This window comes from Salvelinus sp. IW2-2015, linkage group LG28 (genome assembly GCF_002910315.2).
Source record: "Salvelinus sp. IW2-2015 linkage group LG28, ASM291031v2, whole genome shotgun sequence".
NCBI lineage: Eukaryota > Metazoa > Chordata > Actinopteri > Salmoniformes > Salmonidae > Salvelinus > Salvelinus sp. IW2-2015.
Genome location: NC_036868.1, coordinates 3,972,780 through 3,988,123, shown reverse-complemented (window position 1 = coordinate 3,988,123; position 15,344 = coordinate 3,972,780). Strand labels below are relative to the sequence as shown.

At 43.6% G+C, this 15,344-nt stretch overlaps 1 protein-coding gene across 1 annotated transcript in view; it reads right to left on the bottom strand.

Annotated features, from left to right (window-relative positions):
* The window catches only part of ezrb (ezrin b), an 81,211-nt gene that overhangs the window by 39,027 nt on the left and 26,840 nt on the right, over nucleotides 1-15,344 (bottom strand). The window contains 5 exon segments of the mRNA XM_023974001.3: nucleotides 8,230-8,326; nucleotides 13,996-14,142; nucleotides 14,353-14,436; nucleotides 14,926-15,077; nucleotides 15,203-15,325. Coding sequence (XP_023829769.1) covers nucleotides 8,230-8,326; nucleotides 13,996-14,142; nucleotides 14,353-14,436; nucleotides 14,926-15,077; nucleotides 15,203-15,325 — 603 coding nt within the window.

The window sequence follows — 15,344 nt, the reverse complement described above, 5'->3', positions numbered from 1 at the left end:
TTGAAATTGACAAAGCTCTACTAACAGTAGCAGGTGAGAGTCCGACACTCGACAACACCCATAGCGACCATTTAACATATGTTTGGAATGGAAAGTAAAATGGCAACTGAAAGGAACAGTAAGGGATGACTAAACCAAACATTTAATTTGAAGGAGACACTTCCCATCTGCGGTTACTGACCACAGTTAGGCTGCCCCCCCACACACACACACACGCACACGCACACCAGGGTTCTCCCGTTAGGAAAATGTGGCACTGGACTAGGACACTTCCCATCTGCGGTTACTGAACCACAGTTAGGCTGACCCCCACTACACCACAGCACGCACACGCACACCAGGGTTCCGTCAGGAAAATGGTGGCACTGGGAACAATGTGACCGGAAAGATTTTAATATACATGGAACAGTATGCATTGGGTGCATAACCAATTAGGGCATCTACCCACGATGCTCAGAATGACAGACATCACATGTACAGTTGAAGTCGGAAGTTTACATACACTTAGCTTGGGGTCATTGAACACTCATTTTTCAAACCACTTCCACAAATTTCTTGTTAACGAACTATAGTTTGTCAAGTCGGTTAAGACACTCTACTTGTGCATGACACAAGTCATTTTTCCACAATTGTTACAGAAAGATTATTTCACTTATAATTCACTTGTATCACAATTCCAGTGGGTTATAAGTTACATACACTAAATGGCTGTGCCTTTAAACAGCTTGGAAAATTCCAGAAAAATGATGTCATGGCTTTAGAAGCTTCTGATTGGCTAATTGACATCATTGTGAGTTAATTGGAGTTACCTGTGGATGTATTTCAAGGCTACCTTCAAACTCATTGGCTCCTTTCTTGAGATCATGGGAAAATCAAAAGAACTCAGCCAAGACCTCAGAAAAAAATTGTAGACCTCCACAAGTCTGTTCATCGTTGGGAGCCATTTCCAAAAGCCCGAAGGACCACATTCATCTCTACAAATAATAGTACGCAAGTATAAACACCAGGACCACGCAGCCGTCGACCGCTCCGGAAGGAGACGCGTTCTGTCTCCTAGAGGATGAACGTACTTTGGTCGAAAAGTGCAAATCAATCCCAGAACAACAGCAAAGACCTTGTGAAGATTCTGGAGGAAACAGGTACAAAAGTATCTATATCCACAGTAAACGAGTCCTATATCGACATAACCTGAAAGCCGCTCAGCAAGAAGAGCCACTGCTCCAAAACCGCCATACAAAAAGCCAGACTACGGTTTGCAACTGCACATGGGGACAAAGATTGTACTTTTTGGAAATGTCCTCTGGTCTGATGAAACAAAATAGAACGTTTGCCTAATGACCATTATGTTCGGAGGAAAAGGAGGCTGCAAGCCGAAGAACACCCTCCCAAACGTGAAAAGACGGGGGTGGCAGCTGCATGTTGTGGGGGTGCTTTGCTGCAGGAGAGACTGGTGCACTTTACAAAATAGATGGCATCATGAGGCAGGAAATATATGTGGATATATTGAAGCAACATCTCAAGACATCAGTCAGGAAGTTAAAGCTTGGTCGCAAATGGGTCTTCCAAATGGACAATGACCCCAAGCATACTTCCAAAGTTGTGTCAAAATGGCTTAAAGGAACACGAAGTCAAGATATTGGAGTGGCCATCACAAAGCGCCTGACCTCAATCCTATAGAAAATTTGTGGCAGAACTGAAAAAGCGGTGTGTGAGCAAGGAGGCCTACAAACCTGACTCAGTTACACCAGCTCTGTCAGGAGAAATGGGCCAAAATTCACCCAACTTATTGTGGGAAGCTTGTGGAAGGCTACCCGAAATGTTTGACCCAAGTTAAACAATTTAAAGGCAATGCTACCAAATACTAATTGAGTGTATGTAAACTTCTGACCCACTGGGAATGTGATGAAAGAAATAAAGTTGAAATAAATCATTCTCTCTACTATTATTCTGGCATTTCACATTCTTAAAATAAAGTGGTGATCCTAACTGACCTAAGACATGGCATTTTACTAGGATAAATGTCAGGAATTGTGAAAAACGGAGTTTAAATGTATTTGGCTAAGGTGTATGTAAACTTCCGACTTCAACTGTAGATTATGGTAATTCATCTTATACAGAACAAACAACTCCTGTAATGAAGCAGACAATAAAACGTCATTTTCAAACATTTGCCAAATGCAATTGGCTGGAAAATACCAATCTAAATGGCCCACCTCATAGTGTTTCCACAGATACAATCTCTGTTAGAATATGCAATGCAACAACTAGGACGGGTTGTTAATAGGACTAGGACGGTTGTTAATAGGACTAGGAACGGGTTGTTAATATGTAGGAGGTTGTTAATATGACTAGGACGGGTGGTTGTTAATATGACTGGACGGGATTGCTTATATGACTAGGACGGGTTGTTAATATGACTAAGGACGGGTTGTTACTATGACTAGGACGGGTTGTTACTATTGACTAGGACGGGTTGTTACTATGACGTAGGACGGGTTGTTTACTATGACTAGGATGGGCTTGTTACTATGTAGGACGCGTTTTAATGACTAGGACGGGTTGTTAATAGACTAGGACGGGTGTTAATATGACTAGACGGGTGTTATGATGGACTAGACGGGTTGTTACTTATGACTAGGACGGATGTTTACTATGACTAGGACGGGTGTTAATATGACTAGACGGGTTGTAAGTAGGACTAGGACGGGTTGTTACTAATGACTAGGACGATATTAGTTATATGACTTAGGACGATGTATATGGACTAGGACGGGTTGTTTAATATGACTAGGAACGAGGTTTGTTTAATGGACTTAGGACGGGTTGTTACTATGACTAGGACGGTTGTTGTACTATGACTAGGACGGTGTTGTTACTATGACTAGGACGGTTTGTTACTATGACTAGGACGGGTTGTTAATATGACTGAGAGACGGAGTTGTTAATATGACTAGGACGGGTTGTTAACTATGACTAGGACGGGTTGTTAATAGACTAGGACGGGTTGTTAATAGGACTAGGACGGGTTGTTAATAGGACTAGGACGGGTTGATGCTAAGGTAGGTTACTAGGACGGGGTTAGGACTAGGACGGTTGTTACTATGACTAGGACGGGTTGTTACATATGACGGGGTTGTTAATAGGACTAGGACGGGTTGTTAATGATGACTAGGACGGGTTGTTAATATGACTAGGACGGGTTGTATATGACTATGGACGGGTTGTTAATAATGACTAGGACGGGTTGTTACTATGACTAGGACGGGTTGTTAATATGATGACTAGGACGGGTTTGTTACTATGACACTAGGACGGGTGTGGTTAATAGTTAACTTAGGGACGGGTTGTTAATATGAGCAAGGACGGGATTGTTAATAGGACTAGGACGGAGTTGTTAATATGACTAGGACGGGTTGTTACTATGCTCAGGATACGATTGTTATATGACTAGGACGGGTTGTTTAATAGTGACTAGGACGGGGTTGTAATATTGACGTGATAAGGACGGGTGTTACTATGACTAGGACGGTTGTTAATAGGACTAGGACGGGTTGTTAATGACTAGGACGGTCGTAATTAGACATAGACGGTTGTTAATAGGACTAGACGGGTTGTTAATAGGACTAGGACGGGTTGTTAATAGGACTAGGACGGGTGTACTATGACTAGGACGAAGTTGTTACTATGACCAGGACGGGTTGTTACTATGACTAGGACGGGTTGTTAATATGACTAGAACGGGTTTGTTAATATGACTAGGACGGGTTGTTAATATGACTGGGACGGGTTGTTACTATGACTGGGATGATGGTTGTTACTAGGAAAGGACGGGTTTTACTATGACTAGGATGGTTGTTACTATGACTAGGACGGGTTGTTACTATGACTAGGACGCGGTTGTTTACTAGGACTAGGACGGCGTTGTTAATGTGTAAACGGGTTGTTAATATGACTAGGACGGGTTGTTAATATGACTAGGACGGGTTGTTACTATGACTAGGACGGGTTGTTAATAGGACTAGGACGGGTTGTTAATATGACTAGGACGGGTTGTTAATAGGACTAGGACGGGTTGTTACTATGACTAGACGGGTTGTTACTAGGAAACTAGGACGGGTTGTTACCTATGACTAGGACGGGTTGTTACTATGACTAGGACGGGTTGTTACTATGACTAGGACGGTTGTTACTATGACTAGGACGGTTGTTACTATGACTAGGACGGGTTGTTACTATGACTAGGACGGGTTGTTACATAGACTAGACGGGTGTTAATATGACTAGGACGGGTTGTTTAATATGGACTAGGACGGGTTGTTAATATGACTAGGACGGGTTGTTAATATGACTAGGACGGGTTGTTAATAGACTAGGACGGGTTGTTAATATGACTAGGACGGAGCTTGTTAATATGAGTAGACGGGTTGTTACTATGAACTAGACGGGTTGTTACTAGGACTAGGACGTTGTTACTATGACTAGGACGGGTTGTTACTATGACTAGGACGGGTTGTTACTTAGGACTAGTACGGTATGTAATAGACTAGGACGGGTTGTTACTATGACTAGGACGGGTTGTTACTATGACTAGGACGGGTTGTTTACTATGACTAGGATTGTGCCTTTGGTTCTGGACAACAAAATAAAGTTGATATGAAAACCAATAGAACAATAGAGAAATCTTTATAAAATAATTGCCTACATGTTTCAAGTACATGTTTTCAAAATCATACTGCTTCCACCTGCCTTCATACTGTTGCCTATGCAACGTATGCATGGAAACGTGGGCCCTTCTTGGTTTGGGATAGTTTTTTCTCCCGGTCAATTTGGCTGGCAACAATTTTATTTATTTGGCTTTTAATTGTTTATATCTGCCAAAAGCCGGCAATTACCGGCTAACGGAAACCCTGGCACACACGCACACACACACAAACACTGGCTTGAGCAGAAGAGATAAGGTGTCTTGAGTGTAGAGGCTTGATGGACATTAGAAGAGCACTCAGGTGTGTGCACGTGTGTGTATGAATGAGTGTGTGTGTGTGCACGTGCGTCCTCATGCACGTTTGTGTGCATGTGTGTCTGTGTTGCTCCTATCTGTGCCACAGGGGCTGGAGCCAGGGTTCTGTTGACAATGCATTGGATTGAGATTGAGGATAGGGCTAATGGACCTGCGCTCCAAGGAGAAAGAGGAGGGAGGAGAGGAGACGAGAGGCTAATGAAGGAGATGGAGAGGAGAGAGGTTAGGATAGGGCTGAGCGGTTAGGATAGGGCAATGAAGGAGACAGAGAAGAGAGGAGAGAGGTTAGGATATGGCTGAGAGGTTAGGATAGGGCTAATGTAGGAGATGGAGAGGAGAGAGGTTAGGATAGGGCTGAGCGGTTAGGATAGGGCTAATGAAGGAGACAGAGGAAGAGAGGAGAGAGGTAGAGGTAGGCTGAGAGGTTAGGATAGGGCTAATGTAGTGAAGGATGGAGAGGAGAGAGAGGTTAGGATGTAGTGGGAGAGATTAGAAGGTTAGATAGGGCTAAGGTTAGGAGGATGAGAGAGGAAGAGGAGTTAGGATAGGGCTGAGAGGTTAGGATAGGGCTAATGAAGGAGAATGAGGAAGAGGAGGAGAGAGGTGTGTAGAAGGGCTGAGAGTTAGGATAGGGCTAATGTAGGAGATGGAAGAGGAGAGGTTAGGATAGGGCTATGAGAGGTTAGGAAGGCTAATGAAGGCACAGAGGCAAGAGAGAGGATTAGGATAGGGCAGAGGTAGATAGGGCTGAAGGACACAGAGGAGGAGAGAGGTTAGGATAGGGCTAATGAAGGAGATGGAGAGGAGGGGAGAGGTTAGGATAGGGCTAATGAAGGAAACAGAGAGGAGAGAGGTTAGGATAGGGCTAATGAGGGAGACAGAGGAGGAGAGAGGTTAGGATAGGGCTAATGAAGAGATGGAGAGAGGGAGAGGTTAGGATAGGGCTAATGAAGGAGACAGAGAAGGAGAGAGGTTAGGATAGGCTAATGAAGGAGACAAGGAGGAGAGAGTTAGGAAGGGCTAATGAAGGAGACAGAAGAGGAGAGAGTTAGGATAGGCTAATGAGGAGACAGATGAGAGTGTTAGGACAGGGCTAATGAAGGAGAGGAGAGGAGATCGGAGGCAGGCATGCAGGCAGGTAGAACTGGCAATATGGGAGGTGAGCGAGCCAACACCCACATAGTGTAATTGTACTTACAGTAAACATCTTCCTGTACCTCATACTTACACTGCATTGGTTTGTTTGTACTGTATAGCCAACTCCTATGGTTGTTGTTTGGCCTAACACAAACAAATCTGGGACCAGGCTTACTGTGTTTTAAAGTGATCCATCAGGACAGCTGCTGCAGCTGTTTGTTGATGCTTTCAAGATTGGTTTCATTGTGATGTTAAGTGTGGTGTGTGAAGACAGTGTGTGGATGTGGTGAATGCCATCCATCATCAAAACAGTGTTATTGTGATTCAGGATCATGGCAACCTGCATATGATGCCTGATTCAGACTGTAGGGCTGACCCAAACTGTAATGTGTTACTCTAATAAGTGTATTTCACATTGTCCTATACAGCACAGTTCCAGCAACTATGGTAGATGCGTAACCAGGCCAGAACAGCTTGGTTTGGCTCTGTAGTGTGGAACTATAGTGTAAACTCACGGACCATAACGTAAACTCACTCACTTTTGTACATCGCCTTGGTCCGTACAATTGACCTTATTTTAGCGCCCCAAAAACGTAATACTTCCAGATCAACTGTAATGTCAATAACATTGTAAAGCACAATTTCTCCCCTTTCCAACAAAATCAATGACATGACCTCCACGCTGCCTGTTTCTGCATGATTCAAGAAGGCAATGAGCTCCGTCGGGTCTTTTTAAGAATGGCGGGTGGGGAAGCGAAACTAATGCGTGATAGTGAGAAGGAGAGATGTCGTGTTGGAAAACTGCTTTTTTCACTCGATCTGTCCAACTTATCACCTTATCACCTCTAAAATGTAAATAAAACACCATAAAGAGTTTATATAATGTGTCATTACATACCTATTTGAAGGTTTGTGTCGAATTTGAATCAGGTTTTTAGGGCGGTGCTAAAGTGATCTTCAGAAGTAAACATTGTCTTTTGAGAGTCATGATCGCTTGCAGTGATGACGCAAAAAATTACTAGGTATCCCCCTTACCCACGTCACTGTCCATTTCTTGTTTTTAAACGATGAGAGAAGTGCTACACCTGGTGGAGAGAGATTGTAAGACAGAAATAGTTGCTTTACGCGTGCTGTACATTACGGCATGATACGTCACGATGTAACGGAGGGTCAGTTTTTTCAACTTTTCTCCAATACTATAGAGCCATTACCATGTTGATCAACGCTTGAATAGAAACGTAGTTCACACCCCAGATTTTGAAGTCAACACAGTCGCTACAGTCCCATTAGTCTTCTTTGCAGCCTCGTTTGAATGTCGCGGTTGCGCACATTTGTACGGAATGGGGTGAGTTACGTTACTTGGTTTGGCCCTGTAGTGTGGAACTATAGTGTAACTCACTGNCTGTAGTGTGGAACTATAGTGTAACTCACTGGAGCCTTCTTGGTTTGGCCCTGTAGTGTGGAACTATAGTGTAACTCACTGGAGCCTTCTTGGTTAGGCCATGTAGTGTGGAGCTAAACTGAGTGTACAAAACATTAGGAACACCTTCCTAATATTGAATTTCCCCCCCTTTTGCCCTCAGAACAGCCTCAAGTCGTAAAGGCATGGACTCTAAAAAAATTCAAAAACGTTCCACAGGGATGCTGGTCCATGTTGACTCCAATGCTTCCCAGTGTCAAGTTGGCTGGATGTCCTTTGTGTGGTGGACCATTCTTGATACACACAGGAAACTGTTGAGCATGAAAAACCCAGCAGCGTTGCATTTCTTGACACACTCAAACTGGTGCGCCTGGCACCTACTACCATACCCCATTCAAAGGCACTTAAATATTTTGTCTTGCCCAGTCAATCTCTGAATGGCACAAATACACAATCCATGTCTCGGTTGTCTCAAGGCTTAAAAATCCTTTAATAACCTGTCCCCTCCCCTTCATTTACACTGATTGAAGTGGATTTAGCAAGTGACATCAATAAGGGATCATAGCTTTAACCTGGATTCACCTGGTCAGTCTGTGTCATGGAAAAAGCAGGTGTTCCTAACGTTTGTAGACTCAGTTTATAGTGTGTAACTCACCGGGGCCTTCTTGTCGATGGGTTTGATGATGAACTTCTTGTCGTTGAAGGAGATGTTCCTGATCTCGCTCCAGGGGAAGCCGATCTTTGGGGTCAGTCTGGTGGGGGAGGAGGCAAACCAGTGTAAGTATTGTGTAGGCCGCATGTGCTTTAAACAGGTTGTCATTTATTGGGATGACTCATGTACTGGAGGCAGCTCTGCAGGGTGGTCACTAGCTGACACAGCCACAAAGTCATAAAATCACATTTTAAACCTAACCCTCACCTTAACACTTAACCACACTTCTAACCTTATGCCTAACCCTAACCCTAAATTAAGACCAAAAAGCTAATTTTTGTTTTCATGAATTCTTACGATATATAGCCAATTTTGACTTTGCAGCTGGCCCATCTAGTGGAAATCACTGCCTCCCGGACAAGCGTCTTTACGTGGCTAAATAGTGGACATTACAGTGTACATTTTCCATAGATTTATTCCAGATTATTTCCCAAATCACAATCCAGGGTTTTGTAGCCAAATCTTTCAATTGAAATGATTTTAGGCTGGAGGAACAGAGCTAGGTGGCTGGGCCCGCCCCACCCCCTGGGGTTTGTGGTATATGGCCAATATACCAAGATTAATGGCTGTATCCAGGCACTCCACATTGCGTTGTGCGTGGAACAGCCCTTAGCAGTGATATATTGGTCATATACCACACTTCCTTGGGCCTTATTGCTTAAATATAGTGCACTACTTTTGACCAGGGTCCCATAGGGCTATGCACTACATATGGAAAAGGGTGCCATTGGTTACGCAGCCTGGGATGTGGTAGGAAACAATTGCAAATAGGATATGATTCATCCATGTCTGAGGCAGGACTGTGTGTTGTACTACTGTATTGTACATGTTGGCCTCTGTATCAATAGGGCTAGGTGGGAGGAATCTGGGGTGGGGCTCGTCCATTGTGTACTAGAAAGAGACACATTGACTGGATGCCAATCTCATTTGGTAATTTACGGACACACACACACAGTTGTTTGATCCGCCTTACAGTGACACACAGTGAGACACAGTGAAACCCTGCTGCTGCCTGAACTGGTATTTGAATTCCTGGGTGACATACACCTAACGAATCCCAGATCTGTTTGTGCTGTATTGTTAACACCTACGTCACGTTTTGTCACCTTTTGTACAAACAGATCTGATACCAGACTAGAGGTTATCTGAGCAGTTTTCTCTTGAACAAGCTTAACATGGAGATCCAAACCTGAACTCTACAGGGTATTTTAGCATCAATGTTAGTGAACATTGTTAAGTTAAAGGGATAGATCATTTTTTTGCTCTGTACTGAAAGTGCTCCATCTTGAAAACATAACTGCTGACATGCTCCAGATTGATTTGGGATCTTCAGTAGTTGTCTGTCTCTCTGGGCGTTAACTCTAGGAACCTGGTTATCCTGTTTGTGGTAGATGTGGATCAGGTAGAGGAAGACTGAGACATAACGCTGATCAAGGTCTTATCTGGAGACATAGAGGACTGAGACATAACGCTGATCAAGGTCTTATCTGGAGACATAAAGGAGGACAGACATAACGATGATCAAGGTCTTATCTAGAGACATAGAGGAGCACTAAGACATAACGATGATCAAGGTCTTATCTAGAGGCATGGCTAAGTGTTAGATTAGACGTTGTATAAGGTAACCCCTCCCAATGACCCCTAACGACTGTTATCCACAGTACCCACAGAGGTTGAACAGAGGTGTGTTCCATAGAAGTACAATGAGTTTACCAGTCAAATTGCCAGGGTCAGAGGCTCTTAGCCCATTCTAGAGATTATATGGTGTGTTCTGCGTTATATAGAATCTCATAGAAATGTGAACATGTATGTGGATGGATTTATACAGCAATCAGGGACAATATAGGACAAAAAACACAAAATAGACCTTATTTTCTACAAACTAAAAGGTCCCAGTGGTGTGGTATAGGGTCCAAATGGAATCTAGCCCTGATAGCTAGCTATATGTCTTCTGCTAAATGAGGGTGTGTGTTTGTTTGACAAAGGGCCTAAGGACTAAAACCTTGGCAGAATGGCCATATCTGACACAAAAAGGAGCAATGCTACGCTAGTGTGTGTGTGTGTGTGTGTGTGTGTGTGTGGTGTGTGTGTGTTGTGTGGTGTGTGTGTGTGTGTGTGTGTGTGTGTGTGTGTGTGTGTGTGTGTGTGTGTGTGTGTGTGTGTGTGTGTGTGTGTGTGTGTGTGTGTGTGTGTGTGTGGAGAGAGAAGTTATTGGCCGTAATGGTGCTACATATTGTCTATGGCCTGGAACTCTCGTCGCAGGGCCTGCGCTCTAAGTTAGTTTCGGATTCTTAAGCACACAGCTTGAAAAACCAGTCAGCGTTGCCATGGTTACAGTCGAGCCCCAGAATGCACAAACACACACACACGCATACACACTCAAGGACACTAAGAACCCTACATACACACACAGAGCCCTGTGTTTGAGTGTCTCGCTCTTCTTTTTGGTTAGCCAGATTTACAGGTATCAGACTACTAACTTAAAATAAGAGCGTTAGATTAATTTTAAAGCCATTCTATGGAACAATAGTTTCTGTAAATAAACACTTTGATGGAACTCTAACACCCATCAATGTGTGCTTTGTGTGGATTTAAAGCTAAACATAAAACCTCCAGACAATTATGACACAAGCCACAATAATGTGGGTAGAGAGTAAGACAATGGGGAATCCCAAAAAATCCAAGTTACAGCACACCATCTGTGGCCACTCAAGTTAAAGAGTTACAGCATTGCCATCTGTGGCCACTCAAGTTTCAGAGATAACAGCACACCATCTGTGGCCACTCAAGTTAAAGAGTTACAGCATTGCCATCTGTGGCCACTCAAGTTACAGATATACAGCACACCATCTGTGGCCACTCAAGTTAAGAGTTACAGCATTGCCATCTGTGGCCACTCAAGTTACAGATATACAGCACACCATCTGTGGCCACTCAAGTTAAAGAGTTACAGCAATTGCATCTGTGGCCACTCAAGTTAAAGAGTTACAGCATTGCCATCTGTGGCCACTCAAGTTAAAGAGTTACAGCATTGCCATCTGTGGCCACTCAAGTTAAAGAGTTACAGCACACCATCTGTGGCCACTCAAGTTACAAAGATACAGCACACCATCTGTAGCCACTCAAGTTAAAGAGTTACCATCTGTGGCCAGACAGAGTCTTCTAGGGGCCCTTGGATCACACTGCTTTCAAGAGACCTTTGGCATGGAGGGTTTAAACAGTGCATGGAGCTCTAGGGAGGGAGTAACGGCCATTGTCAACAACACAACCCAGCAAGAGGTTACTCCACTGCACTCAAAACACTACTTTGGCATGTCTTCCAGACATACTTTTCTGTGCTTTTATCTGTGCTTGATACAGTGGAGTAGTCCCAAAAGTGCAAAGTGCAAACCCCAATCATCTAGCACTCTGGCAGATTCACTCAAATGCTCAAAGTATTTGAAAATAAACAAATACTATTTGAACCCTCTGCCAGAGGGTCAGTGACTGCAGGGCCATCGGCTGTATAGAGAAGCTGGGGACACATTAAATGAAATCAAATCACATTTTATTGGTCACACACATATTTAGCAGATGTTATTGCGGGTGTAGCGAAATGCTTGTGTTCCTAGTTCCAATAGTGCAGTAATATATAACAATTCACAACAATACACACAAATCTAAAAGTAAAATATATATTTATAGAAATATTAGGACGAGCGCAAAGTTGCTTAGGAGCTAGAAGCAGAGCTGCCATGTATGTCATCTGGAATATTATGTCACAATCTACTTTAACACATTACCTTTAGTGACTTCACCGGGAACAAGTAGTTAACACATTACCTTTAGTGACCTCAACGGGAACGAGTAGTTAACACATTACCTTTAGTGACCTCAACGGGAACAAGTAGTTAAAACATTACCTTTAGTGACCTCAACGGGAACAAGTAGTTAAAACATTACCTTTAGTGACCTCAACGGGAACAAGTAGTTAACTTCTTATTGCTGAAGGGGCAGTATTGAGTAGCTTGGATGAAAGGTGCACAGAGGTGCCCAGAGTAAATGGCCTGCTCCTATGTCATAGTTGCTAATATATGCATATTATTATTGGTATTGCATAGAAAACACTCTGAAGTTTCTAAAACTGTTTGAATTATGTCTGTGAGTATAACAGAACTCACATGGCAGGCAAAAACCTGAGAAGTTCCACTTCCTGTTTGGATATTTTCTGGGGGTACCAGATTTTCAACCAAGCTCTCATTGAAAATACAGAGAGATATGGATGGTTTTTCACTTCCTACGGCTTCCACTAGATGTCAACAGTCAATAGAACTTTGTCTGATGACTCTAATGTGAAGGGCCGAAGGAGACAGGAATGAGTAATCACTTCCATGAAGTGCCACGCAATGAACTGGCGCGTTCACGTGAGAGTGAGCTCCGTTCCATCGGTCAATTGAAGTTGATGTAATTCTCCGGTTGGAACGTTATTCAAGATGTATGTTAACAACATTCTAAAGATTGATTCAGTACATCGTTTGACATGTTTCTACTGACTGTAACGGAACTTTTGGACATTTCGTCACGTTTAAGTGGACGCGCTTTGAGACTTTGGTTAGGGGTTTGGTAAACAATTCGAAAGTAGCTAATTGGACATAAATAACGGACATTATCGAAAAAATCAAGCATTTTTGTGGACCTGGGATTCCTAGGACTGCATTCTGATGAAGTTCATCAAAGGTAAGGAAACATTTATCATGTATTTTCTGGTTTCTGTTGAGTCCAACATGGCGCTAATTTGGCTATTGTTCTGAGCTCCGTCTCAGATTATTGGCATGGTTTATTTTTCCGTAAAGTTTTTTTGAAATCTGACACAGTGGTTGCATAAAACATTACCTTTAGTGACCTCAACGGGAACAAGTAGTTAAAACATTACCTTTAGTGACCTCAACGGGAACAAGTAGTTAAAACATTACCTTTAGTGACCTCACCGGGAACAAGTAGTTAACACATTACCTTTAGTGACCTCACCGGGAACAAGTAGTTAAAACATAATCACGCAGTTACCGCATGTGTCGCTCAAGCAATCTCGTAAAATATCATACTTTTGAGCTTCAACAAAGTGTTTGGTGGATCGCAGATTCACAGATCAATCTTGGGTAGGAAGACACAGTAAAAGCTCATCAAAAAATAGAGAGAGTGGAAGGGAATAGAGTTATGGTAAATGGCTGGTGAGAATAATCTTCATTGGTACTGATTAAGTAAAGACGTGGGTTAACCTGTACGGCTCCAATAGTCAAATCCATTGGAATTAGGCTTCAATGTCTGACACAGAACTGTGGCTAAGGCCGGAAAACACACCGGTATCATTGACAAGCAGAACCAGAATGGGTAGATAGGCTACATTACTTTAGACCTGGGTTCAAATAGTATTTAAAATCTTTCAGATGTGTTTGATTGAGCTTGTCTGGCTCAAAGGAAGCAATGGGATAGACCCAGAAGTGTAAACCTTTCCCAACTGGCACACCAGGCATTATCAAGCAAACCCTAATCAAGTTTTTCATGAATTGACCCCCTAGTGGTCAGTTCAGAGAGGGAACATGGGTGGTGTCCAGTAGGGAATAAACGTTTTGAAACTGGGAGGGACTACCTGGACATTTAAATGTTTCTTTGCAAAACATTTTGCTACGGTGTGACCTACTGAACAGGACCCTGGAGGCGGTTGTTTCTTACTTGTCCTCCTTCTCGTAGATGTTGAGTCCCAGGGCGTCTACTCCCAGCCACAGCTCGGTCCCCTTCTTGTTCTTGATGTCAAAGTAGTTGACTCCGTACATCTCCAGGTCCTGGGCAATCTTCAGGTACTCCAGCATGGCATCCTCCCTGCACAATCAAACATGACCAAATGAAGGAACGGTTTGGAATTGATTTGACTCCACACACACAACGCTGCTGTACTATTCATTCAACTGCTCTACAAGAAACTATTCACTCTGCTTTTTGAGGTACAGCAAATAATGCAATTGACCTGTTTCCTTATGACAGGCATACCAACATAGAGACTCATACAAACCAAAACAGAAAGGAACTCACTTGAGCATTCCACGGTGTTCCTCATGCCACACCTGGATCCTCTCCTCCCACTGCTCCCTGGACAGCTTGTGCTGCTCAAGAACCCTACAGAGGAGGAGGAGGAGAAAGAGGAGGAAAAGGAGGAGGAAGAAGAAGAAGGGTGAGGTTCAGAAGAGGGGGTAAACAGAGAGTACACTGAATAAAGGGTACTCATGTTATGATCAATATATGGATTTCTTTGTGTCTATGTATGTATGTGAACACAAAACTTCATCCTGTTCCATTTTATAACAGCAGCACACTGAGCTATTGTCTAGTATCTGTACTCCTGGCTTCCTATGTTCGATACTAGCATACCACTTAGAATGCACCCCCAATACATTGATATAAATGAAGCAAGGAGTGTGCTTCATGCTACTGTGCTATTGGAAAAGAGCTCTCGGATGTGTCCTAAATGGCACCCTATTCCCTATGTAATGCACAACTTTTGACCAGAGTCCTATGGTGCACTTTTTTTGACCAGGGCCTGGATAGGGAATTGGGTGCCATTTGGGACGCAGCCCTAGTGTGGGCTGGGAGTGGATCGACACTCACCGCTGGGGCAGCAGACGGTCTGAGGTGAGGTAGCCGGGCCGGTGGAGGTCCCGGGTATAGTCTCCGAACTTGGCCTGGACAGAGTAGGAGGCCAGCAGCACGGCCGTCTCCGGGGGACAGTACACCTCATCGCTCAGGATGCCCTCCTTCACCTGGACACACACACACACATACACACGCTTAAAAACATTGTTTGTATCAGCAATGAAGCATTGTGGGTACAAAGAATAGTATGACAGTGTGTGTGCGTGTATGTGTGTGTGCCTGCGTGTGTTACCTGCATGAAGAACAGCTTCTGGGTGATGTCCTGGATGAGCTCCTCAGACACATCCTCGGGGAAGAACTTGGCGCGGAACTTGAACTGCAGCGGGTTCTCCTTCTTGACGTCCTGGGAAGACACCTGGTTGGAGAGAGACGAT